Here is a 23932-nt window from a genome sequence, read left to right on the forward strand (position 1 = left end):
ACCTTCATACGCTCTGTAATATCAACCTACATAAAAAAACGGGAAATAAGTATCACACAAATTGTATTGTAAGAATTTTCAGGATGTGGGCTGTCTGGGCATAATTTTAGTAAACTAGAATCTATTAACAATACGGAGATTTTCTAGTGTAAAATTAATTTACTAATTTTACTTTACTGAAGTTACACTAGTCAATTCAGTATTGAACCATACCTGTTGTCCTTTGCTGGAGCTGGGTCCAGCGGCAGTCTTTGCGCTCGGTGCTGGTCCCGTGGGACCACGACCGTCGGAAGAAACCTTCACAGGATTTTCACTGCAAATCATACAAATCACTTAGATGAAAAGCATCATTCCTGACCAAAAAACACCACATGCTTGGCACACGTCTATGCGGGAGGAGAAACTAAATACCACGCTCCAGCTGGCGTTGATGGTATTTCCGATGAAGAAACTGACGATACTGGCGATACAGCCATAGAGGGCTCTGACGGAGTGTTTGGATATGACATGATTTTTCTATACCGAAGACGGGAGGACTTTCTCCCCCTGTGAAATGCTGAACTAAAAAGAGTTGACAATTATAGATCTGCTACACTTCGCGGTTGTAGCTCTGGAATGGGAAATAGTTCGAGCAATGACTGCGGCTGGTATTTGGGCATTATGTACGTGTTGGAAAAAGTAGATGACATCACAGCCGCCACGTCTTCCGGAAATGTTGTAAATGCAGACATAAACCCTCCGTACTTCAATTTCGTACCATGCCCTCATGAGCGTTTTGTGTCGGTCACTCGCTGTGTCCTCCAGGTGTTTCATGCTTGTGGAAGAGTTACAGTCGTGAACATGCTTGCGTACACATGCATATGGTAGCGTTGTGCTACGTGCGAATCACCATTTCGTGGAAGGACAGGAGGATCGTTGATCACAAGGGGTGGCTTGACTTCAGTGTGGTAAAAGCTCCCCAGATGGTGCAAAGGCCCCGTGCCCCTTCAGCAACACACATATCCACACATACCAACATATTCTTGTGCGAAGCAAACGACATATCATTGTTGTGAATCCTGGTGCTCTCCGCGCGCGCGGGCATGGAGCGCGCGCAGAGATCTCGTGCGCAAGCCGGCAGCGCGGCGCGTCCAGATGAGCCCATTTCCCTAGCAATTTGCTGAGCATATGGTAAATTGAAAAGTACATAAAAGTTTTATGGAAAATGTAACGCAATGCACAGTACTGGGGGCTACGTTGGCGCCAGCGAATGCATTTTGCATTTCATGCAAGATAAAACTAGCAGTTAGCTAATAAATCAGATCTAGGAAACATATTTATCTGGCGGTTTGGGGCCTGAGGTCTCCACCTGGGTCGCCCATGGCTGTGTGGTCCAAGTCGCAGGCAGCTGTCGCCGTGGACGCACGGATGCGGATGGCTATTTAGACTTGCAGCGGGGCCATTGGCAGGGGCTTTGGTAGGAGCAGCGCCTTTCACAGTACCGTTTGCGACACCAACGGCGTCCACGGCACCGTTCGCGGCGTGGCCATTGGGAGGGCCATTGGGAGGGTCAAGCGCAGCACCATTCACAGAGCCGTCCAAGGCAGGGCTAGCGACAGGGTCATCCGCTCCTTGAAGGGGTGACGGTGGTGGCACCACCACCATTTGCCACCATTTGCCACCATTTGCCACCATGGTGGTGGTGGTGGTGACCGTAGGGGTGGAAATTTATAGACATTTTGGACCGTAAATTGCGACGGTAAAACAGTACCCGCAGCCGAAATTCGGCTTAAAGGCCCCGGCTGCAGGTCCCTAATGACCAAAATTTGACTAATAGCAACAACATTGACGGCAACGGTAACAAGCAACGCGCATTGATTCACGAGTTTTGGTGAGGACTTCGGCGGTCTGGGAGCACGTCAGGAGAGCAATTCTACGGTCCGACGGAAATTTAGACAGAAATACTACCCTAAATTACGTTACACCGTGACACCATAATTTTACGGCCAAATTTTGGGGCGACCCTAATTTACTGTAACCGTAAACTGTAAACCGTAAAACTGTAATCCGTATGTTTCCACCCCTAGGTGACAGTGGTGTTGATGTGGTGTTGATGATGGTGGTGGTGACGGTGGTGGTGGTGGCAGTGATGGTGACGGTGGTGGTGACGGTGGTTGTGACGGTGGTGGCGACGGTGGTGGTGACGGTGGTGGTGACGGTGGTGGTGATGACGGTGGTGGTGGTGACGGTGGTGGTGACGGTGGTGATGGTGACCGTGGTGGTGGTGATGGTGTGGTGACGGTGGTGGTGACGGTGGTGACAGTGGTGGTGACGGTGGTGGTGGTGATGGTGGTGGTGGCGACGGCTGTGGTGACGGTGGTGCTGACGACAGTGATGGCAGCGGTGCAAGCAGTGATGATGAAATGTCTTCCCACCACCTAAAGCCCAGTGGAGGGCGTGCACTTCTGGAGCTGCTGTAGGTCTTAGTGCTGAGAATGGTAGTGAGCGTGTGGTGCAGGGGGGAGCAACAGCAGGAAGGATGGGCGTGGTGTTACCGGGTACTTGTTATTCGGGAAATCGCTGCATGATGAGGCAGCTCAGGCTAGGTTTAGGTTTACCCTGGAGAAGCAGGTCGTGGCAGCCCATCCGGAGCTGGGGAAACAAGAGGTGGCCAACCACGTGGTAAAGCCCATCAGGCAGCAGTGGGCACAGCTTTCACCAGCCGTGAAGGCTGCGTGGATGCATGCATCGTTCGACCGGCTTCCCTTGGCATATCCCGTGTCGTACACAACAGATCTTCCAATACCCCACAGCCTTAATCAAGCAATCCAGTCAGTCAGTTCCTGTTTGCCGTGGTCACAACTTGGAATCTGTTGGTTCGTTAAGGCGGGCAGCTAATGTCTTTTTTTAAGCAGCGGAGGACACACGCACACACGCACGCACACACACACACGCATGCACTCACACACGCATGCACACACACACACACACACACACACAATAAATAGCCATGAACATGCTTGGGTGGGTTACTTTATCCATGTCCGTGTACCCGAATTTTCTGTACCCCGTGCCCCCACCTTATCCTCTTCCACCATATCGGGTCTGGGAGCCTGGGAGCCTGAGAACCTGTGTGCCTGGAAGCATGGGAACCTGGGAGCCCGGGAGTGGAGGCATGGGAATGGGAGCCTGCGACTCCAGTCTTCACTACAACTTTGGTATGGCTTGGTTGGCCTGTACGCCATGCGCTGTGTTGCACGTACAGGCTGGCAGGCGGAATGCAATACAGGGGCGTAACCTGGTGAGGGCCGTGGTGCCGTGTTGGGTCGTGGGGTCGTGTGCATGCTGTGAGCCAGCTCGGATGCCATACGGTGGCCTCCTTCCACCGCCAATTGATCGTTAACCCAGTACAACATCATTGTGGCAAAGGGATGGAACGACGTGTTGAACGTGATGGTCGTTCTTTGATGAATCCCTTTCACTAATGCCCAGTGCTTGTGGCCATACAGCGACCTTACTGCATGACTCAATCGTTCCAGGGCGTTGGTGTTATTTCTGTCTCAGCAAGGTCAATACAATCCCCGCCGCGCGCCTTCAACAGTATGGGAATCTTATCTCTTTTCCTTTCGATTGCTCCTAATGTGCTAAAAGCCTTCCCCCCTTTGTTTCCTGTGCCTGATTACCCCCTCCTCGCAGCCGCCCTAGCGCCTCCCACTGCCCCCCAGCGACCCAAGCTGCTGCAGACCCATGGTGACGACCGGGAGGACAAGTACTATTGGTGAGTCGGTCGGGTGGGAGAGGAGAACGTGTGTGTATGTGTTTGTGTTGTACGGCAGTGTGACTCAGATTGGGTCGGTAGGGTGGTGCGGTGATGTGATGTGATGTGTCATGATGTGGATACGAATGGGATTTGAATGGGGCTTTGCGAGGTGAGTTGGAGTGGAGTGGAGTGGAGTGGCTAGCTGCTGAGATGAATGGTGGATGGCGCTGTATGTTGTACAATCCTAGATATGACATCCAAATGTCTTCAATTGGCCCAGAAGCCTCACACCCTGTCATAATACTAACATCAACAAGCCCACGGGAGAGGCTGTATATGAACATCATGTTAACGAAGGATGGTTTAACTAAACCCATGAAAAGCAAGGCAACGCCGCCTGACAATCATTATATTTTGTCCATTGGCAAGTCGCTCGCTCACATGCATTCCACTCTTAGTATCAGTACCACCTGCACCGCTCCTACCGACCTGCGTGCATCACTAGTGATTTTGCAACCAGAGTACTGCAATATTGTTGCTCCTCACTCGTGTAATGTAGAGCAGGCAGGATTCATGCCCTCCTTTTATTTTGTGCTTTCCTATTCGGGACCCAAGCTATCTATTTAGACTGCTAGCTGACTGTACATCTCCTAACCACCTAACCACCTGCTCTTTGGCACCCTCCACATTACTCCAGCTTATCACCGCCAGCTGGTGACGCCACTGCCCCTGGCTCTGATGATCCCGCCAGTGGTACATCCAGCAGGCCAAGCGTCTTGAGCAGGAAGGCGTACTCGAAGGCAACCTGTTTCGAGGTAAGGGATAAGGAAGACAAGTTGAGGCCAAAACATGAGTAACAAGTAAAACCTGTGCTTAGGTAGAGCACTAGAAAGGATGGTCACAAACAAAATGGTGAACATGGCTTTCAGATACACCCACAAATGTACACTGGTGCAGTAAATGCTACACAACATACATACATACACACATACATACATACACACACGCACACCATCACTCATGTTTTAGCATATCAGGACATCTATCTGCTGCCTGCATCGGTGACCAGCTACTACATTTCTGTATTGTGTATGGTAAGGATCGAAACCTTGATCACGTTCATGACTCGTTTGATTGGTTATCATGAATGCGATCAAGGTAGACTGCAAAGATTCTGTTCATGGAAGGACCGATAGGCAGAAAATGATAGACGCACAAACTGGCTCGGATGCCTGGAACACGGTCATCAGGCCATGGAGCAGTGCTGCGATGATGTGATGTGGCGAATACACACACGCGTACCTCCTTCAGCTTCTCGAAGCGCCCTGTCACGCTAAAGTGCCCTGCACCCATCTCCGTCTTGAGCAGTAGCAAATTGGAGTCCGTCTTGTGCTCCCGTAGCTTGGCCACAAACTTGGCAGGCTCCCAGTAGCCTACCTATACATACAAACATACATACACACTAACCGATACGACCTATACATACAGACTAACCGACTTGTGCTGTGCACAAGCCCGACCCTTGCACTGTTTCGGCTTCAGCCATCACGGCCCACAGTGTGATCTACATCAAACAAACATACATCCAAACATTCATTACAGCTACAGTGCGGAGGGTCCGTCAAAGCCGGGGGCCCCATGTATCCGGAAGGGCAAGAGCTAAGAGGTGGCGGTGGACGGGCTGCATGTGTATGAGGAATGAAGGCAGCAGAGGAATGACGAATCGGCAAAACGGGCCCGCAAGGTGATAAGCGCCCCTCTATCCATTCCCAGTAGTCCAGTAGTATTACACCAGCAGGCACTGGCCGCTATATGCATGTTCACTCATTGTAACTGGGGTTAGGATGTGCACCGTGCAGAATGGTTGAGGGCCATGATAACAGGCAGGATTCCAGGTGACAGATATATAGGTGGGTAAATACGTGAGGACATCATAGACTGGTGCACGTGCACGAAGCAAGGGGTGTATGTTGGAGGGAACTGCTAAGTGCGTTGCAACACTCCTTCACTGCTGCCTGCATGCGTCGACCGCCTTCCAAAACCGACCCGTGGGTCATGAAGCCCAGCCACAGCCAGGATGTGCGGGTAGGCCTGCTTCTTCACATTGTCTACCGGGGAGTACGTCTTCATGTAGGCATACACAGCAGGGTCTGCATGCATGTTGAGGGCCGTACGGCAGTATGCATGTGATGTAAAAGTAAAGGAGGGAACTGACGAAAAACATCAAAGACACATTGGGTGCCTGAAGGCCTTCATGGATAAAGGTAGAGGCTCATGCCAAGATAGAGCAAAGAAACTAACGGAATCACTGAATGAATATAAAATAGGGGTAAGCAAGGCTGCAAACCTGCACATATACATAAACTTACATATCGGCGAAGCTCAAGTTGGTAGAGCACGGGACTAAATAATTGCAAGTATGGAGTTTAAATCTCAGAGTGAGTACCTAGGCTTTTTAATTGATGTTCGACTTTGAGTCCGGGTCCCAGCGCTCTTCCCCGGGTGATATAGAGCGGGGTGACGAATGCTGCTTGACCCACGGGGGCCCACGGGCGCCGGCAGAATTCACAAGGACAGGGTGGCGATTGATTGGCACCGGTACAAGTGCATTGGGAGATCGCGCAGCTGTAGAGAATGCGCTCCGTGGAACAGAGGTTGATCGGCACCTAGCTGGTGTATGTAGCTGGCTAGAGGATTCGAACAGGTGATGGCGCCTTGCGTTGCTAAGGGAGAACGGTTAGGATTCTGACCGATCAAACGCCCCGCCAAGAATGGAGTACTTCGGCGATCGTTCCCGTTGGGGTATACGGTTAGGTGCCCCTGTCCAGCGTCAGGTCCGGATCGATATGACAACAGATACACACACAGGCACACAGGCACACACCAAAAACCCACATACCCACCTGCCGCTGGATCTCCCCACTCCTCACGCTCGATAATGGTCAGGGGGATAGTCTCATCCAGCATGGTGGTTAGGCAGTCCACAAAACCAACACCTGGAAGGATAAGGGAGGCCGGGGGGCCAGGAATAATATAGAGAGGGGAAAACAGGGGTTACTAGGCAGGAGGAACACCCCGACCCAGATCTGGGGATGCAGACGGCGATGTGAATTGGGTTGCGAAGACGCAGAAAAGAAGGATGCCGACAGCGGTTGGGCTACAGAATAATAGAGAATAGTAGAGAATGTGAAGCGTCGTTTATATATTAAAATATTAAAAGCGAAGCAATTGGATGGTTATCCTAATTGGCATATTGTATGTGTGTCTGTATGTATACGTCGCACCGATTATGGCTGCATGGAAGAGGTCAGGTCGCATGTTCAGCACCGCCCCCATCAACATGCCGCCTGCGGAGCGACCCTCGATGCACAGCCGGGAAGGGGCCACCAGCCGCCGCTCCAAAACCAGATGTTCCGCTGCTGTAATGAAGTCCGTGAAGGTGTTGGTCTTCTTCTGCAGCTTGCCGTCCTCGTACCAATAGCTGAGATGAAATTTGGGGGATAGCGATGATGGTCATAGCATATGGCCGCAGTGATGGTGGGTGCATCATGAGAGGAACCGGAGAGGAGGGAGAAAACCATGGAAACCACAAACATGCACGTGTCCCGAATAAAAAACTCTATCATGTTGATATTCGGCCCATTTCGGGCCTTTTGAGTTCTGAGCTGGTTACTCTTTGGTGTTAGTTGGGTGGCTCACACGCATCCAGCTTATTACAGGCATCCATCCATTTAAACCCACATAAATCTAACATGCAGATAGCAGTTGACACCTTCCCTTGACATCGCATGTGCACATGCAGGGACACGCAAAACACACAGCACGCCTCTCACCGGCCCATCTCTCCCCCACCGCGGATGTGGGCGATGGCGAAAATGAATCCCCGGTCCAGCAACGAAAGCCGGGAGCTAGAGAAGTACGGGTCATTGGAAATCTCGTACGATCCATACCTTCATACAGAACAGGGACAGTAACACCACATATTACACGCACGGCAACGTACGGCAAACAGGCAGTAACCAATGGCGGAGCATTTCTCCCAGATTTCCCAAAAATTGTACTAACAGACGCAGACTGCGGAATGCAGCGGCCTCACATCCATGCATGGAAGGCACGACATGCACTTCACATAAGTGTCAGCCGCATGCGTGTTTGTGCGTGAAGGTATAACATACAGGTTGGGTGACCCCCGAACTGTACAACAATGTACTGCACCGTACCTACCCGTTCAACAAAAGGGGATCACTTCCATCCAGCTTAACCAGACCTGTGCGATACACCAAACTGATGGGCACCTGAGGTTGGAATGATCGTCGGAAGGGGGGGTAAGGAGGAAGACACACAGGATAGAGATTTAGGGGAATGATGGTGTCATGGCGGCGAGAGGTGCAAAGGCCACCAGGCGGGAAACCAGTACTATTTTATTTATCCTTATATTGAATACGCAATAAGTAAAATATTACGACAACCATTAAAATTTACATGTTAAATTATATTACTATTAATAATATTTATTAATATTAAAATGGGAACAAAAAAAGTAGAGTATAGGAGACGGAAATAGGGTAATGCCGACGTCAGGGCACCATTAGTGAAAACATGCACACGCATCGGTGCGAATATGGTTGAGCTGACAGCACGGTCGAGGTCGGGGTCGGGGTCGGGATCATCGGGGGGTTGGAAAATGGTCCCACGCGAACGGGCGCCAAGGAAGGGGCCAAGGAACCTCCTCCTATCGACGCTTTCCTGCGTCGTACTTCAGCTATATGGCAATCACCCAAAAGGGGCGAGAGGGTTCGAACGGGAGGGTTCTAGACCGCAAACAAAACGACGACACTCATGGCGTCTAGCTTCAACTACGACAAAGACGGGTGGATGGTCTCGTTGGCCTAACTAAACACACTAGTGACATGGTAACAACAGAGAACACCACTTTTTTAGCCATATCACACACACACACACCTTTACACCGTCGGGGGCTGTGGCCCACAGCCTCTCCGTCACGTAACGCGACTGGTCGAAGCCGCCCAGTACCGGTGCCACCTTCTTCACGCAGCGCTTGCCTTGCAAGGTCAACAGGGGCAAAGCCGGCGGGGAGAGGTTATTCACTTCTACTACAGTGACGACCTCCCGTGGCGGCATATATGTATACACTGCATGCATGCATGCTTCATATGTGTGTCCAACTCCGGGCACGTCTGCGAAGTTCGTTCAGACCAGATCGATTTAGGGTTTTAGGGAAACGCGGGGTCGACCCTCATCCCGCCTTTGGGATCGACCGTCAAAAGGTAACACCACCAGCAGCAGCAGCGGCAGCAGGTGGGTGTTATGTTGTTGCATCACATCGCCCACTCCCTTCTCTTCCCCCTGTACGTATTCGTACGTATTCGCGGAAGGAGAATCCAGGTATTCCCCTTAATCCCTTACTCGCACGCCGCCCAACCCAACGCAACCCAACGCAACGCAACGCGCCCAGCAGGCTCCATATCAACCAAGGAAAAGAGGGCAAGGGGGGAATGAAATGAAAGCGGAGGAGGTTCTCTGCTGACCACACCTTGCGCACACATCCATACCCCACCCACTATAGCCTACACTCCCGTTCCCACTCCCACACCCGCTCTCCCCTCAGGTCGGGGTGTTTAGTCACCTGTGCCAACGTGCATGTCAATGATGGTGGAAGGCGTCGTAAGACTTGTGTACGACATCCGTACAATTGGCGAGTTGAAATCGCCGGTCAGGTCTGGGAGGTAGCGGTGACGTGGGTGGGGCGTGTTTTGACATGTGAAAATGGCTTCAGAGGGTAGGTGGAGGAGAGAGAGAGAGAGGGACGGTGGGGAGGATAGAACGATTGGATGGGAGGATATGAATAATGGGAGAGGGAGTTCATATTTGTTTGAGTTTGGGTTTGATCACAACGCTGTCCACTGTACGGCAGTTCTCGTACCGCGGCCTAGGGTCCCTCCGCCGTCCTAGCTGACTGCATCAAGAAACCAAATGAAAGGCTGTCGTACAGGGGTAGATCCCGCTGCCAGAGATTCAGTTTTAAAACTCAAAATCCGGATCGCATCTAGGCAGGCGTTTTACGCGATGTTTTCGTTTCGCTTCGGTCGCTCCTCTCCCCTCCATTTTTTCCCCGCCCGCCGCCCCCTGCAACCCCCCTCCTGCTCGATTTCCTCCCTAAACTTACAAGCGCCCAAGCTGTATGCGGGCTCCTCAAACTTGATCTCCTCCCCGCCAACCAAATGACCCACGGGCCGCCCCAGCTTCTCCGGCAGCTCGTACACACGCGCGCGCTGCAGGCCACCGCTCCGCTCCGAAACCACCACGTAGCGCTCCCCCATTGACACCCCATCCAGCTTCACATCCCGACTATGGGGGATGAGGACCTGCGTGTGTGTGTACGCGTCTGTGTATGATGATGTGTGGAACAGAGGGGTATATCTTCACCCGTGGCAGCTACCCGGCGAAACCCTGTACCCTTCCCCGGTATTTCGGGGCACCCTCATCCAGTCACCCTAGTCAACTTCTCAGTGGATCGCTCAGGTTCCGCACCCACCACCAGCATCCAACGGAATCTGCCGGTCGACAGCAACACTCCATTCCTGGTCGGCTCGCAGGTAAACTTTATCCCAGGTCACCACCGTCCATCAACTAGGGCACTTTACCTTCCACCATCAGAAGGATAATCGACCCTGACAGGTCTCGATCACGGGGATTCCCAGGGGCAATGGTCGTGCCTTACCAGTAGTGCCTAATCTAGTGCATGTACGTACGTATGTATGTATGGCTGACTGACTGAGGTTACACTGTGGGCCGCGATGCATGCATGGATAGATGGGTGGATGGATGCATGCATGCATGTACGTTTTGGGAGTGGAAGGAAGAAGATGTGGAGATGAAGTAATTAGCGAAGTGGAGACCAGTCCCGTGGATGACATACATACATCAACACACATACACGTAAACGAATACACAACTGTTCACCCCCTCATCCCTACCCACCTCTCCTGCTGCCGGGTTATGCAACGGAGCCACCAACAGCTCGCTGTTTGGTCGGGACTTGTCACGAACCGTCATGTAAAGCCAATCACCACGATCCGTAACGCTGTACTCCGTATCCTGTACGGCAGTTTTGTACGGCAGAGGTAGACGGGCGGGGATGAGGGCAAACAGTTGGCTGGACAGGCGACAAAAGAAAAGATGCCCATGGAAATTGCAGGATGGGTGAACTAGTGGTTTGGTGTGTCTCGTGGCTCATATCATTAAAACACATGCACCTGGCCCCCCTGTCTCTTCCCCTCCCCCTTGCCCCCCAAGCCGTACCTGCACCCGGGGCAACACAACGCGGAAGTCGCTGTCCGGCTGGTCGGCCAGGATGTAGCGGGTCTCACTGGTCACCGCGGAGCCTGTGGGGGGTTGTCGGGGTTGTCGGGGTGGGAGGGGGGGGAAAGACGAACCACACACGATTGAAGCTGCTGCCAGGGCAAGAGAGTAACAAACGTAGAACTGACCGAAAGGCGTCCGTGGCGACCGTGACCTCGGGATGACGAAGTGGAGAAGATGTCGGGAAAACTACGTACCTAAACCGCCAGAACTAAAAAAGCGGAATAGTATTGCCAATCCGTAAAGAAGTAGTAGTGAAAGCGGCGGAAGCGTAGTAAAATAGTGCTGTCGTAAAGGTGGTATAAAGTTGCTGGCCTGGAGAAATAGCTGATTTGCTGATGCTGAAAGGCTGTCGGTATGCAAGTGCTCCTCCCAACCCCCCAAAAACTAAAACGCGCGACCGACCCGACCGACCCGACTATTCTATTCCGGCTAGCCGACCGACGCCAACGCGAAAAACCAAAGAAGCTCGAACCACCCTTTGGACTCACCTGGCCAGGCAGCAGGAGCAGCGGGCAAAGGCACATGCAAGGCAGAGAGGTGGGAGAGTTGTGAGCAGCGAAAGAAAAATACAAAAACGCATGCAAATGCTGCTGAAAAGGAGTATTAAACTTGCTGACCGGGGAAGCTGGAAACGAGAACGCCCTAAAGAACCTATATGAAAACGGAAGAAAACGCAGGAACTAAAAAACAATAGCAAAGGCGGCGCAGGACGACACAGAAGGTGTCGTACGAGATGACCTAATGACGCATTGGACGGGATGACGCATTGGACGGGATGACGCATTGGACGGCGTGTACGCCGGCAGAATGCAAAGAAGGTAGAAATGGAGAAGTGGGTTGGAAAGAACGCAAACGAAAAAGAAAAGCCCAAGGGAGGAGAGGGAGTTGGTAGGAAGAGAAGGAAGAGTGGGAGGGGGGGGGAGGGCGGGGCCGAGCGATAACGCGCACGCTCGCGTGTGTGTGCGTGTATGTGTACACGTTACAAATATCTATCTGACCGGGCCTGACACCGGCCAGGGACTGCTGCCCAGCCCCAACGGAAAGACCGCCTAAGCTCTTTTATCTCCCGCGGACGGGAGAGATGCGCGAGAGGGGCCACTTTCCCCGCCTGCTCGACCGAGGGCGTGCCCTCCCCCCGCGTTTCCCCCTTTTGTCAGGAGGAAAGAGAGCGCAGTGGTTACCAAGGCCCCGGCCAAGGTTTGTGTGTAAGATCTGAGCCGCGACACGGGAAAAGACCCAAATGCGTATTCGAATAACGTAACCAATGCAGGCTCCGTAGTCCAGCGACGTGTCTGTGTGTGTGTGTATGTGTGCGTGTGTGTGTGCGTGTGTGCGTGTGTGTGTGTGTGTGTGTGTATGTGTGCGTGTGTGTGTGCGTGTGTGCGTGTGTGTGTGTGTGTGTGTGTGTGTGTTTTCCGCGAGGAGACAACAAGCGGGATGCGATAATGGCAGAAGCGAAAAGTATGCCTGTGTGCGTCCATATTTATGCATATGTATGCACGTATGTGCGCAGGTACGTACGTATGTATGTGTAATAGTTCATGTACGGGTGAGTGTGCGTGTCGGTAATAATGTGTTTTCTCGTGACTTCCCCCAACTCCGCCCCACTACCACACTCCACACCTTCCAGCACCAACCTCTCAAGAGCTTCAACAGGGTGGCCCATCAAACATATACATACATACACACATACATACACACGCCCCCAATCACATTTCCCCTACTTGAGGAGATGTAGATGACTCGCTCCGAGCGGCCCTTGTACACGTGCACGTAGAAGGCCTCGTCCGTCTCCTCGTACACCACCACATCCTGACAGGGGATAGGGGGAAGGGGGGTGAGGCGGGGAGGGGGGAAAGAAAGGATTACATGCTACAATGCAAACACACACGACAGTTGCTCACACACACACACTCTCTCTCTTTTACACATGTGTAGGAGAACTGAGCTGCATGTATGTGCCTGTGCACTTGCGTGTGTATGTATGTATGTATGTATGTATGTATGTATGTATGTATGTATGTATGTATGTATGTATGTATGTATGTATGTATGTATGGATGTCTATCAGCACGGAAAAGAGGGGTTGGGACCAATACGTAGCCAGCGCCAACACAAGCTCCCCCTGCAACACCCCACCATTTGGGACGTCCAACAAGTGTCGCATCATGTCGCTGTACAGAGACCTGGGAACCCCCTCACCCCCCGTATTGACCGACCCCACTCGCCCACCTCTCCTGCTGCTGCGCCAATCCGGTGTCGTAGCACCTGAAAACGACACAAGGAAACACGGCAAATAAAAACCCGCGTAACTAGGCAACAGCGGCAGTACCACCCGCTCAGGTTGCTGCTGCTGCTGCTGCCGCTGGGCTCTCTGGGCTCTCCAGCTGGGCCTCACGCATCGCCGCTTGCAAGTACTCTCCACCAACACCCCCTAACCCGCCCTCGAATTGAGCGCGACCTGCCCTTCGCAGGAAGCGCGGGAGCGACAATATTATTGATTCCGACTCATTAAATTATCGAGTTTCCAATACCCAAAACGCATTGATTCACCAGACTGAACCCCGTAGTCACCCGTAACGCATTAAAACACGCGTTTCTTCTTACGCCGCTCGGCCTCGACAACAGCCCGCGAAACCCTAAGCCCACAACAAGCGTCGTGCGTTACGCGTGGAGCTACAGCGGCGGTGACAGCGGTGGCTGCAACAGTAAGAAAAGATGTGCCTAGATGTCGATCACACCGCGCGCTCCGCTGCCGCCTCCACCAAAGGTTGACATGAGAACCCAAAACTAGCGTTGAGGAAAGTCATGTCCGGCATTTCACTGCATGTACAGCACCGCCGTCGTACTGTCGTACCTTGTACGGCCTATCAAGATGGTCCTTGACGACGTAAAAGAGGGTGGCACTGTCGGCGGCCCACTCGAAGTCGCCGCTCATGCCGGGAATGGGCTTGGTTAGCTCTGCACCTGTGGACAGCTCCTACATAGGAAATACGTCACGACATACGAGGTAAACTTGGAAGAGGCGGTCAAGGAAAAAGAAGTGTCGTGCGTCTGGGGGAACGCGTGTTGTGAAAGGTGGTGTTTCGCGTGCAGGGTGGGTGCGCGGGGGGTCGGAACATAGGGGGGCCCCGCTTTCCCCCCCATCCCACACACACCCCGCACATACGCCACGTTGACATTCTTGCTCCACATTCTCGCCCAACCGTCATACCGGCATGCATTAACGTCATCATATGGCATGGTTCCTCCCCAATTCCTACCATTCCCCCACCCTTCCCCCCACCAGCCGGGGCCCTCACCTTGACACGCAGTGTGTATTTCTCCCCTCCCACGGTATCCTCCGCCCAGGCATACAACCGCTGATCGGGGGACACATCAGCGCCGCCCACAGAGTAATACTCCACACCAAGTTGGGACTTGCGCTGATTCTGATCCAGTAGAACCTTCCGCGGAGTTTCAAATAAAAAAACGTTTTAGTATTTTCTTCTTCAATGGGCTTGTAGGTTCAGTTGAATTCATGGGGATGCCATGATAAGAGGAGGGGAAAGACGAACCACGAGATATAAGAGGAGGGGAGTTGTGAGGACGGCCGTGTGATTGTGTGTTCGTGTGTAGAGGGTGGGTTTAAAGGGCCGAGCGAGGGGGCTCCAGGGGGGCTCGGTTCCTAGGCAGGACAGATCAACGCGAGGAAATCTGGCCTCGTGTGTGTTGTTGGTTAGCCCCCACTGATGGGGGGGAGGAAGCCCACCCACCACCCCACCCAATACCCACCGCCCACCCGTCCACTCGTGTCCGTGTCCTATTCAGGCTACCCCCTTGGAAAGGCACAGAAAGCCGCCTACGGGTTCCGCCCCATCGATGCCTCGAAAGAAGATTGGCACCTAAAACATGATCAACTTGGGATCAAAACCGCACAACCCCCCTTAGAACACCCCCCTAAAACAATCCCCTTAGGACACCCCCCTAGACATACAACTCCTTGGGAACTTCATAGCCTGCACCTGCTCCGGCTCGCTCTCATCCACGTCATCGGTCTCCGAGGGCCCACACGACACCATGGCAGCCGGCACACGTCTTCGGCAGTTAATGCCGTACTGCTGACCCGTCTCCTGTCGAGTGTAATAAAAGTAGCCGTGGTGCCTGAAATGTACGGACGCAGTACGGCAACACGGGGACGTTTGCCGATTTTGCAAAACAGTAGATAGATAAAACCGAGAAGCAGTGAGCCATTGCATGCGTGTGTACAGCTAAGTCACAGCAGCACATATGACAGATCAACATCAACACAAGTGTTAATACACCACTACCGCGGTGCTGAGGTGGAGGGTGTTGCTCTCGAGGTGGGGCTAGCTCCGCACGTCCCCAATACATCGTCCTGGTTGGTTGTTTAGTTGGTTAGGAATGCAACCGATTACCAACGGCAGCCGGTACGGCTCAGGGAACACGGCCAGGGACGCACACCGGCCCACCTTTCATAACGACGCTGCATCCTCATCTTCTTTTTAATGTACATCCGTACGACATCACATGTACGGAAGATCTAAACCTCACCTGCTCGGCACCTGCCGGTCGTCCTCTTTAATCCGAGCCCGCATCTCCTTGTACAGCGCCTCCTGTCAGCCGTTTGGTTCATTGACATACAAAAAAGTCATCATGATTGTGAAGCAGCAATAGACAAGACGTACAACTGTTTGCACGACGGGTGCGGGAAATCGTACGTGAGAAGCAAGTCCCTGGCGTACATTCCCCATAAAAGCAACGCCAGCTGCAGCGCATACCATCCCCACCCCACTAATGCCATTACTGCCTATTCTGCCATCTTCGAGAGGTCACCTAAGATCAGAGTGGCCGAATTTGAGCTCGAAACCTGAGAATCCAGCTCAGCGACCTCATGCCGGCAGAACACTTGGGCTTCCTAGTCTCGCTACAGTGCCCTGGTTCAACCCCTCTACTTCCCCCCTTTGGTGTACGGTCGGGGATTTCGCCCTCCCGCTCCCAAACCCAGTGTACGGACATCCCTGCCGTACAGTGACAAACCCCTCTTACCTGCAGCTTCTCCGTGTCTGCCATGACACCTTTCGTGTACTCATTCTCGGCTTTGAGGTACGACAGTACGGCAGTATCCTTACGCGCATCGTCTCGCAGCCTGTTGTACAAGGCAAGGAACACGACAGCAGGGAATCCACGTGCTATGTACGACTCCGGTTACCCGTCTATTTAACAGACACACCGCCCAGCCCACTGACGCACCCACTCCACTCCACTCCAACTCACCTCGCAAAGCCCCATTCGAATCCCATTCGTATCCACATCACATCACATCACATCACATCACATCACCGCACCATCCTACCGACCCAATCTGATTCACACTGCCGTACAACACAAACACATACACACACGTTCTCCTCTCCCACCCGACCGACTCACCAATAGTACTTGTCCTCCCGGTCGTCACCGTGGGTCTGGAGCAGCTTGGGTCGCTGGGGGGCAGTGGGAGGCGCTAGGGCGGCTGCGAGGAGGGGGTAATCAGGCACAGGAAACAAAGGGGGGAAGATGAAGGACACGGTTTTGGCTTGAAGGGCAATTCCATGAAAAATAGAAAAAGGGCAATACAGCAGTGGTAGGGGCAGGGAGGAAAGGGTGAAGCACGGCGTCCGGGGTGCTCTTGCAACGTCAGCAGCGGCCCCGGACATACACACGGGAGGACAACCCCCCCTGGAAAGATATGGAGTTCCCGGGGGACTAGGAAAAACACTGTGTGGACAAGGGACGCAACGGATGAGGATCAAGGGGTAAGGCTTGGGCAGCAGCGGCCAACACTCGCCCAAAACGAGATCAGTGCGGGACCCTCCCTTAGTCGACCACACACATACACACACACACGCGCGCGCGTACACGCACACACACCTAGGCGCTCTGCCTCCACGGCGGCCGTCACGCCTTCCAGCCGCTGAGCCGCCGCCGCCAACAGCCGCCTTTTCTCCCCATCCCGTACACCTAGGCCGCGGGAAGGCGTGTGGGCGGGACCTCAATGAAGCGGCGCATGCATCATAAATTTGGAGATGGTGGGTCCAACGAACCCCATGGCCCCGTGAATGTGAATGGTCGGCGGGTCGCGATGTTACAAGTCCCGTACACGGGGGGCCCCCATTCATTTGTCAGGTCCATTTGTGCGCATGATTACGACTTCAGACACACATACACATACATACATATGCACACACACGTTCATGTAAAACACACAAGCACACACAAGGTTCCCACATTACTGAAGGATGACAAATCGTAACCACAATCACAACCTAAATACTTGTGCCTAACTTCCTGGATCTGGATCTGGATCCAAATATAACGATCAGTCCCGCGGAAGCGCTTCCGCAGGCCTTCCACACCTTTTCGGCCCAGGCCTTCATTTACTCTTGGGCCTTGCTTGCCCGCTCCCTTGGAGCCCCGGAACACCATAGCCACATGAAACAACCCAACCTTACCCCTCTCCACATAACATGCAACTGACCCCCCTCGCCTCTTGCTGGGCCACCTTCACCCGCTTCACCGTGTGCTCTTCCCCCCCCCACCCAAGGTCGGTATACTAAAGGAGGGACCCCCTTTTGCAGAGCGCTGACCCCGGCTCCCCCCTTACACACACCCTACACCTCTTCCCCCCCCCCCAAGCTCATCCCCCCAAGCCGCACCGGGTGGCGGCCAGTGACGGAACAGGTGGCCGTACCCCATCTGGATGAGCGCAGTGGCGAAGCAGCGCTCCTGTGGAGTGAGGGATTTGGGTTTTTTACGGATTGAAGGTCACAATTGGAAGAGAAAAAGGGGTTGTGGGTTTCAGTCGGGGGAGCGCAAGCGAGGAGTCAAGTCGCCAAAGCATTGTCGGAGTAAGGGGGATGCACAGGAAGTGCGCGTATTGGGTTGACGTGACAGGAAAGGCCCTGTAGGGAGGAGTTGGCTCTGCTGGAGTCAGCCAAGGGGATGTCCTGCTAGTCTTCTTCGGCGGGCGTCCGAAGATGTGGAGCGAGGCAGGGTCTGGCGACCGACCTGGCGAGACAGTAGCTTGTCGTTTCCATTGAGTTGTCCCTTTAGGTTGACGCCGCCCACACGCCTGCAAAGTGAGGTTAACCGCACTTGTCTCGAGTCAAGTGTCGAACGCAGCACGCTACGTGCCCACTCCAGGTTGTCCTAAAGACCATGCCGCAATTCAGTTGCCGATACACTCGCGCATCGCATATCTGGACCCAGGACGCAGGAAAACGCTGGGATTACCGCCATGCAATTTTTGGCTCCGGACCCCTTACCTTCCGAATGTAAAGCCTACAACAGCTGATGCAGCAGCTGCTGTTATTGGTATGATAACCTGGCTAGGCCTCATGCTGATTGGAGATCTGCAATCTGACTCACGAAATAAGACCTTAACCGGCTGTCGCTTATCCAGGTGGCTAAGGAACAAAATCCACTTATACTACCGCAAGCAGCCACATACTGGCACGCAAAGTCGACCAGGACAGGAAGTTTTTTCCCTAACCAGCTTAACCGCCGGCTAAACAGCCGTACATCCTGAAATGCCTGTCAGCGGGTCCAGCGTTCTTGCGTATTCATGCTGTGTGATGTCGCGTCGTGTAATTTTATCCGTTCATGCCAGGTGTGAATTCCAAGCGTGACCATGACATATTACAGTTCGTCGAGCCGCACGTGTTAGCTTCAAACTCCGCACTGCCTTCTATAAACATGCCATCTGCAACCGTGCGTGAGTGGATATGAAATCGAGCCATCATAAGCAAGCGAATTCGTTAGGCAGCTATGCTTAAGCCAACACATGCCTGCGGCGGAGACAGAAAGCAGCAACTGTTAAGGACTGATGCCGCGGAGCCTCCAGCAGCAGCAGCAGCAGTAGTCAGCGCCTACAAACCATGAGGATATAACCTCGCAAACCTTCGAGGTAAGAACGGCTCCATGGACAGCTTTCTCAGCCACTTCGGGCCACTCTTATGAGGTTTACCGGTGGTAAGACCCCAAACAGGAATATACATGTGCCATACTCCTCCAATTCAGAGAGGACATACATACAGTGGACCTGGCCTGCATTTTGTGAAATTCGTTGGACCTCGAACTTCATCGACCACCTAGCTAACCCGTCGAATGCCATGACCATCATCGTCATAAATCACCACCAACTCACCTCGCACTATGCACTTGAAATGCATTTCCGTATCACTCGCTTTGCGTTGTGATGTAATGTGATGAGTGATGTGATATGATGCAAGAGAAACATTCCATCTGCAAACACCACTGCCACTCCTCCTCACCATCATCATCATCATCATCTCCAAACGCACTCACAGCAACAACTACGTTAGCGTCCGATACAGCAAATCGCCCCCCAACAAGCGAAAACACAATTACCACGCATACTGCAGCAGTGGCAACCGCTGTTATTGCTGCTATTCGCCTGAAACAGCGGCCACATCTCCAAGCTGCCGTCACGTCTGCTGCTCTGGCTGTTGCTGTTGCTGGAGCCGGCGGCGCCGCCTCGACGACGGTGCGGGCGGCGGCGGCGGCAAATCTTCCGACCCGACCTTGTCAAAATCCGCAGCACTCATACTCCCCAACAACCCCATATCCTCACTACTGCCCCTATAACCACCGCCACTGCCACCGCTACCCTTACTACCCCCGCCGCCTCTACCCCCCAACGAAAGCCCGCCACCTGCGAAAAAAAACTCTCCTGCCAGGTCTTGCAGCTGCTGTGGCTGTAACACACGTTCCGCCGCCTTCGCCTCCGAAACATCGCTCCTCTCCTGCCGTACACCACTGCTCAAATCATCTGCCGCCGTTGCCTGGTCCACCTCGCCGCGCTGCTGCTGTTGCTGCTGCCAGCGCCGCCGCCGCTCACCGGAACGTGCCGCCGCATCTACCTCCGCCGCCGCCGCCGCCGCCGCCGCCGCGGGCAACCTGCCTCCACCGCTCCGAGACCCCCACCAGCCGGTGGCTCTGGTGCCGTCGCCGCCACCGGGCCCGTCACCGCCAGTCTTGCGCACATCCCCTCCAGACGGCAGCTCCACCTGCTGTTGCTGTTGCAGCTGTTGCTTCGTACCTTGCCTTGCTGACGACCTTCGCAGCAGTAGCGGCGACGGCGGCAGTAGCGACTCGGGGTCGTCTGTATCCGCTCGAAGGATAAGGGAGGGGTCCGCGAAGACTACATCGATGGCATCCGAGCTGAAGGCCCCAAAGGAAGCGGCTAGAGCACGGAACTTGCGTTCCAGATCATCCGCCGACACGGCCAGCAGTGCTGGTGGACCGACCGGGAACATCAATAGGACGGGGGGAGAAGGACACCCGGCCGCGGCGGTGAGGGGAAACAGGGAAATTATTGGAATGGAAAAATACGGGCAGGAAAGGAAAGGAAATTTCCTTTAATACGGCAAGACGACGACGACGAGGGAGCTGGAGGGCTTAGAGTAAGGAGGAGGACAACTCAGGGCTGTGGATGGCGGGTAGAGATGGTGAGACATGGAGATGAGACCGCTTTAAGCATGGCGAGGCGCCGCCGAGTCCACGGCTTTAAAATCTGCGCTGCGGTCCGGCGGTCAGCTCCGAAGCACACATTCTTACCACATTTTACCTAAATCCTCATATATCCTAGTATGAGCAGTCTGCTGCGCCAATAAACACAGGATATATATACCCCTAATGTCCGCAATCAAACAGCTCACCAGGTTCCCGCCAAATTAGCTCCAGAACCAGCGCCCGAGGGATTTCAAACAAACTCTGCATCACCAACAGCTTATCCGCCGTCTCCTCCGGCGGCGCAGTCAGCAGCGACGGCTGCGCAGTGACGAGCGCCAACAACTGCGGCGCCAGCCGCGGCGGCGCCGCCGCCGCCGCCATCGACGGAGTTGAGCGCTCCGCTGCAACAGAGCCGCCTGTCTCTGCCGGCACCTCTGATGGCATCGGCGCCAGTGCCGTACCCAGCAGAAAGTGGCTCAATTTACGCAGTCGTAAATACACATCGGCAGGGTCCTGGTAATCCCGAGCGGCCAGAGGATGGGGATTCGGGGGGAAATGGAAATGGGATCATGAAATTGGACTTCACCTGAGCTAGCACAGCTGTGCTGCGATGTGCTGTGATGTGGGCCAGAAGCAGTAGAAACAGGGGCTGAGCTTTGGAAAAAATACACGGGGGGAGGGCCAGCAGTTGGAGACAAATCTATGCATGAAGTGGGGTTGGGTGACTTGGTACTGGAGGAAAGGCGGACCTGGTGAAAGCTGACGCGGTGGTGAGGAAGAGGGAAGGCAGCAGGCACGTAAATTTACTCCATTATACCAACAACACCCAGAGTGAGAGGAGCGGGCGCATATCGATTCACAAACGTCCAACGCGTTCACCACAGGACTACAACAGTCCGCAACAACAATACAGTCCGCAACGACAACCAACGATGAAACACCCTATTCCAGAATCTCGATATCGCAACAGCTCGCAGCTTCAACGCAACGGATTTGCCATGTCCATGTCCCTGTCTCACATCACATCCCCTCCTCCCCCCCCACTGCCTCAAACCCACTTGCAGCAGCAGCTCTGAATGCCGCTGTAGGAGCTGCGTCACTGCCGCCGCCGGGTCTGTTCCCTGCAACTTGACGTCACCGCTGGCGGTAGTGCCAGGCAGCGGCTGTAGCAGCCGTGCCAGCGCCTCCGCACGCCCCTTCAGCTGCTCCTCGTGCAGCAGTAGCAGCTCAGGATGCTCTCCAACCCTGGAGCGAACCTCCTCCGTGCCCTGGAGCCCCAGCACCGCCGCCAGCGCCGCCAGCTGTGCCAACACTGCCTCCTTGCTGTAGCTACACACTCGCTCGTCCTGTACGACAAGCCGCAGTACGGCATCCATCACAATGCCACTGGCCTCCGAGAGCTGAAGCAACTGGTCCAAAACTGGCAAGACGTCCGCAGTGGCCGGGCCGGCAGCAGCAGCGACCTTCTCCATCGTCGCCGGCGTCGCCGCTGCAGCCGGAGATGCTTTGATGAGTACGGCAGGATCCACAAGAATCATATCCGCCACGTCATCCTGGAACCTGCCAAACTGTCCCGCTAGCGTCTGGAATTTGGCGCGCAGAGTGTCCGCTCCGAAACCGAGCACGCCCGGCTCCTGTGCGATGAGTTCTGCTAGGAAGTCGGGTGGCACTCCGCAAAGCTCCCCGAGGAGCTGATACCGTTTCGAAAGCTGCCTGGGGGACCTGTGTGATAGACATGCAGAGAACGAGGGGACCTGATAACGAAGAACGAGGGAATCGAGGAAACCAAGGTGGCCGAGGAAACCCCGTCTACACTGCAAGAGGCTCCGTTTATGCGTTTAAGCACTTCATTAAATCAGTTTCCAAAGCTCAAGACGGATGAAACAAAGAGGCTTAATTCAAATTGGTGGAGAAGGAGAAAGAGAAGGAGGAGGTTTAGGGTTCTAGGAGGATTGTTGTGTCAACGAAAGAGAAGTGCTGTGGATTAACAAAAACTCCAGCCACTATCTCACCCTCCCGGCCCCCCTCTCCCCCGCAGAACACGACACTGACCCGCCCCCGACCCGCCCCCACCTTCTCAGTAAGTCAGGCCGTGCCAGCAGCACCTCCCGCAGCCGTTTGGGTGGCATTCCCAACAGCTCAGGCAACAGGTCCATCTTCGCAGCCAGACTGGCAGCCGACTGAAGCAGCAGGTCGGGGCGGCGAGACAGCATGGACAGCACCTGGTGGTGATGGCAAGGGCCGGAGAAGCAGCATGAGGGGGTGGGGACGGACAGGGTGGGGGTGAATCCATATGCAAACAAAGAGCAAAATGTCACCTGCCGACATCCAATATACCAACTTACTGGCGAAGGACGGGGGTTAGGAAAGGTAGCAGCCTGGGCCATGGGGGGAAGGGGCCCCTGGGAGAGCTGGGGTGCACAGAGCAGGCGATGCAGCTTTGATTCATGCAGGAAGGGTTGTGAAGGGAAACAGGACGGCACTACACACACCTTAAAACCCCTCGCTTTGCAGACTGCGCCGAGCTCCTGTCCGCTGCGTCGCAACCTCTGGGGGGACACCAACAGCAACTCCGGAGCCGCCACCGCCATCTCCCGAGCCACCTCCTCAGCCTCCTCACGCACTCCGAAACCACCGTTGCCGCCACCTCTGCCACCCCAATCACCAGGCCGCCGCTCCTGCTGCTCACCCTTACCCGTCGGCGGACGGCTCGAAGCGAAGCGGTTGCCGCTGCTGTAAGGCGGTGGCGGCGCCGCCGCCGCTGGCATGAGTGCCTGTACACAGTCCGCCAGCGCTGCTAGTGCCGTTTGTAGCTGATCTGGTCGACATAGCAGAAGCCGACCACATTGCCGAGACATTGACGTCAGATGATCCACCGGAAGGTCCAGAAGCGATGACAGCAGCAGCAGGCGACTGGCCACTGCGGAAGACGGCGGAGGGACAGCAGGAAAAGCCACATGCACACACGTGCATGTCAAGGAAGAGTAGTAAGAGGTATAATTCTTATTCTTTGGGGAGAGGAAGGGGAAAAGCCGGGGAATTGAGTACCGCTTTAGTGTACTGAGCCGCGAGTAATGAGTAGCTAACCCCGCGGCTTGGCAAACCCTGCTCTCCCACTAATTCTGCTACGAGTTCATCCTGACTAGCGGCTACCCCAGCGTGAACCCGCACGGTCCGTGCCTCCCAAAGTAACCATGCGATGATACGAATGGACCGACCTGCTCGTGGGCTATGAACATTAAGTTGCTGCAGCAGTGCGCGTTTGGATTCTGTACGGCGAAGGAGCGCCAC

General features: G+C 54.3%; 1 protein-coding gene across 1 annotated transcript; it reads right to left on the bottom strand.

Moving 5' to 3' along the window:
• Positions 1-4132: 4132 nt before the first annotated feature.
• VOLCADRAFT_73990 (uncharacterized protein) lies at positions 4133-18613 on the bottom strand. The gene is made up of 22 exons (XM_002948975.1): positions 18433-18613; positions 18176-18239; positions 17824-17893; positions 17039-17128; positions 16559-16640; positions 16175-16274; positions 15680-15741; positions 15130-15268; positions 14428-14571; positions 13959-14105; positions 12850-12937; positions 10742-10968; positions 9927-10125; positions 9387-9479; positions 8702-8802; positions 7964-8034; positions 7573-7689; positions 7024-7220; positions 6643-6735; positions 5786-5889; positions 5042-5176; positions 4133-4544 (listed from the first exon to the last, which is right to left on the bottom strand). Exons 1-22 carry the CDS (start codon positions 18504-18506, stop codon positions 4428-4430), a joined length of 2514 nt encoding a protein of 837 aa, XP_002949021.1. The 5' UTR covers positions 18507-18613; the 3' UTR covers positions 4133-4427.
• Positions 18614-23932: the final 5319 nt, after the last annotated feature.

The sequence above is a fragment of the Volvox carteri genome (assembly GCF_000143455.1).
Source record: "Volvox carteri f. nagariensis unplaced genomic scaffold VOLCAscaffold_12, whole genome shotgun sequence".
Lineage (NCBI taxonomy): Eukaryota > Viridiplantae > Chlorophyta > Chlorophyceae > Chlamydomonadales > Volvocaceae > Volvox > Volvox carteri.

What these genes read in the sequence shown, in the direction of transcription:
- VOLCADRAFT_73990 (XM_002948975.1), bottom strand. Translation starts at nt 18,506, where the DNA reads ATGAGGCCTAGCCAGGTTATCATACCAATAACAGCAGCTGCTGCATCA. An exon ending in ATGAGAGCGAGCCGGAGCAG is followed by an intron (nt 14,572 to 15,129) that starts GTGCAGGCTATG and finishes ACTCCGCGGAAG; the next exon opens with GTTCTACTGGATCAGAATCA. An exon ending in GATCCCCTTTTGTTGAACGG is followed by an intron (nt 7,690 to 7,963) that starts GTAGGTACGGTG and finishes TTCTGTATGAAG; the next exon opens with GTATGGATCGTACGAGATTT.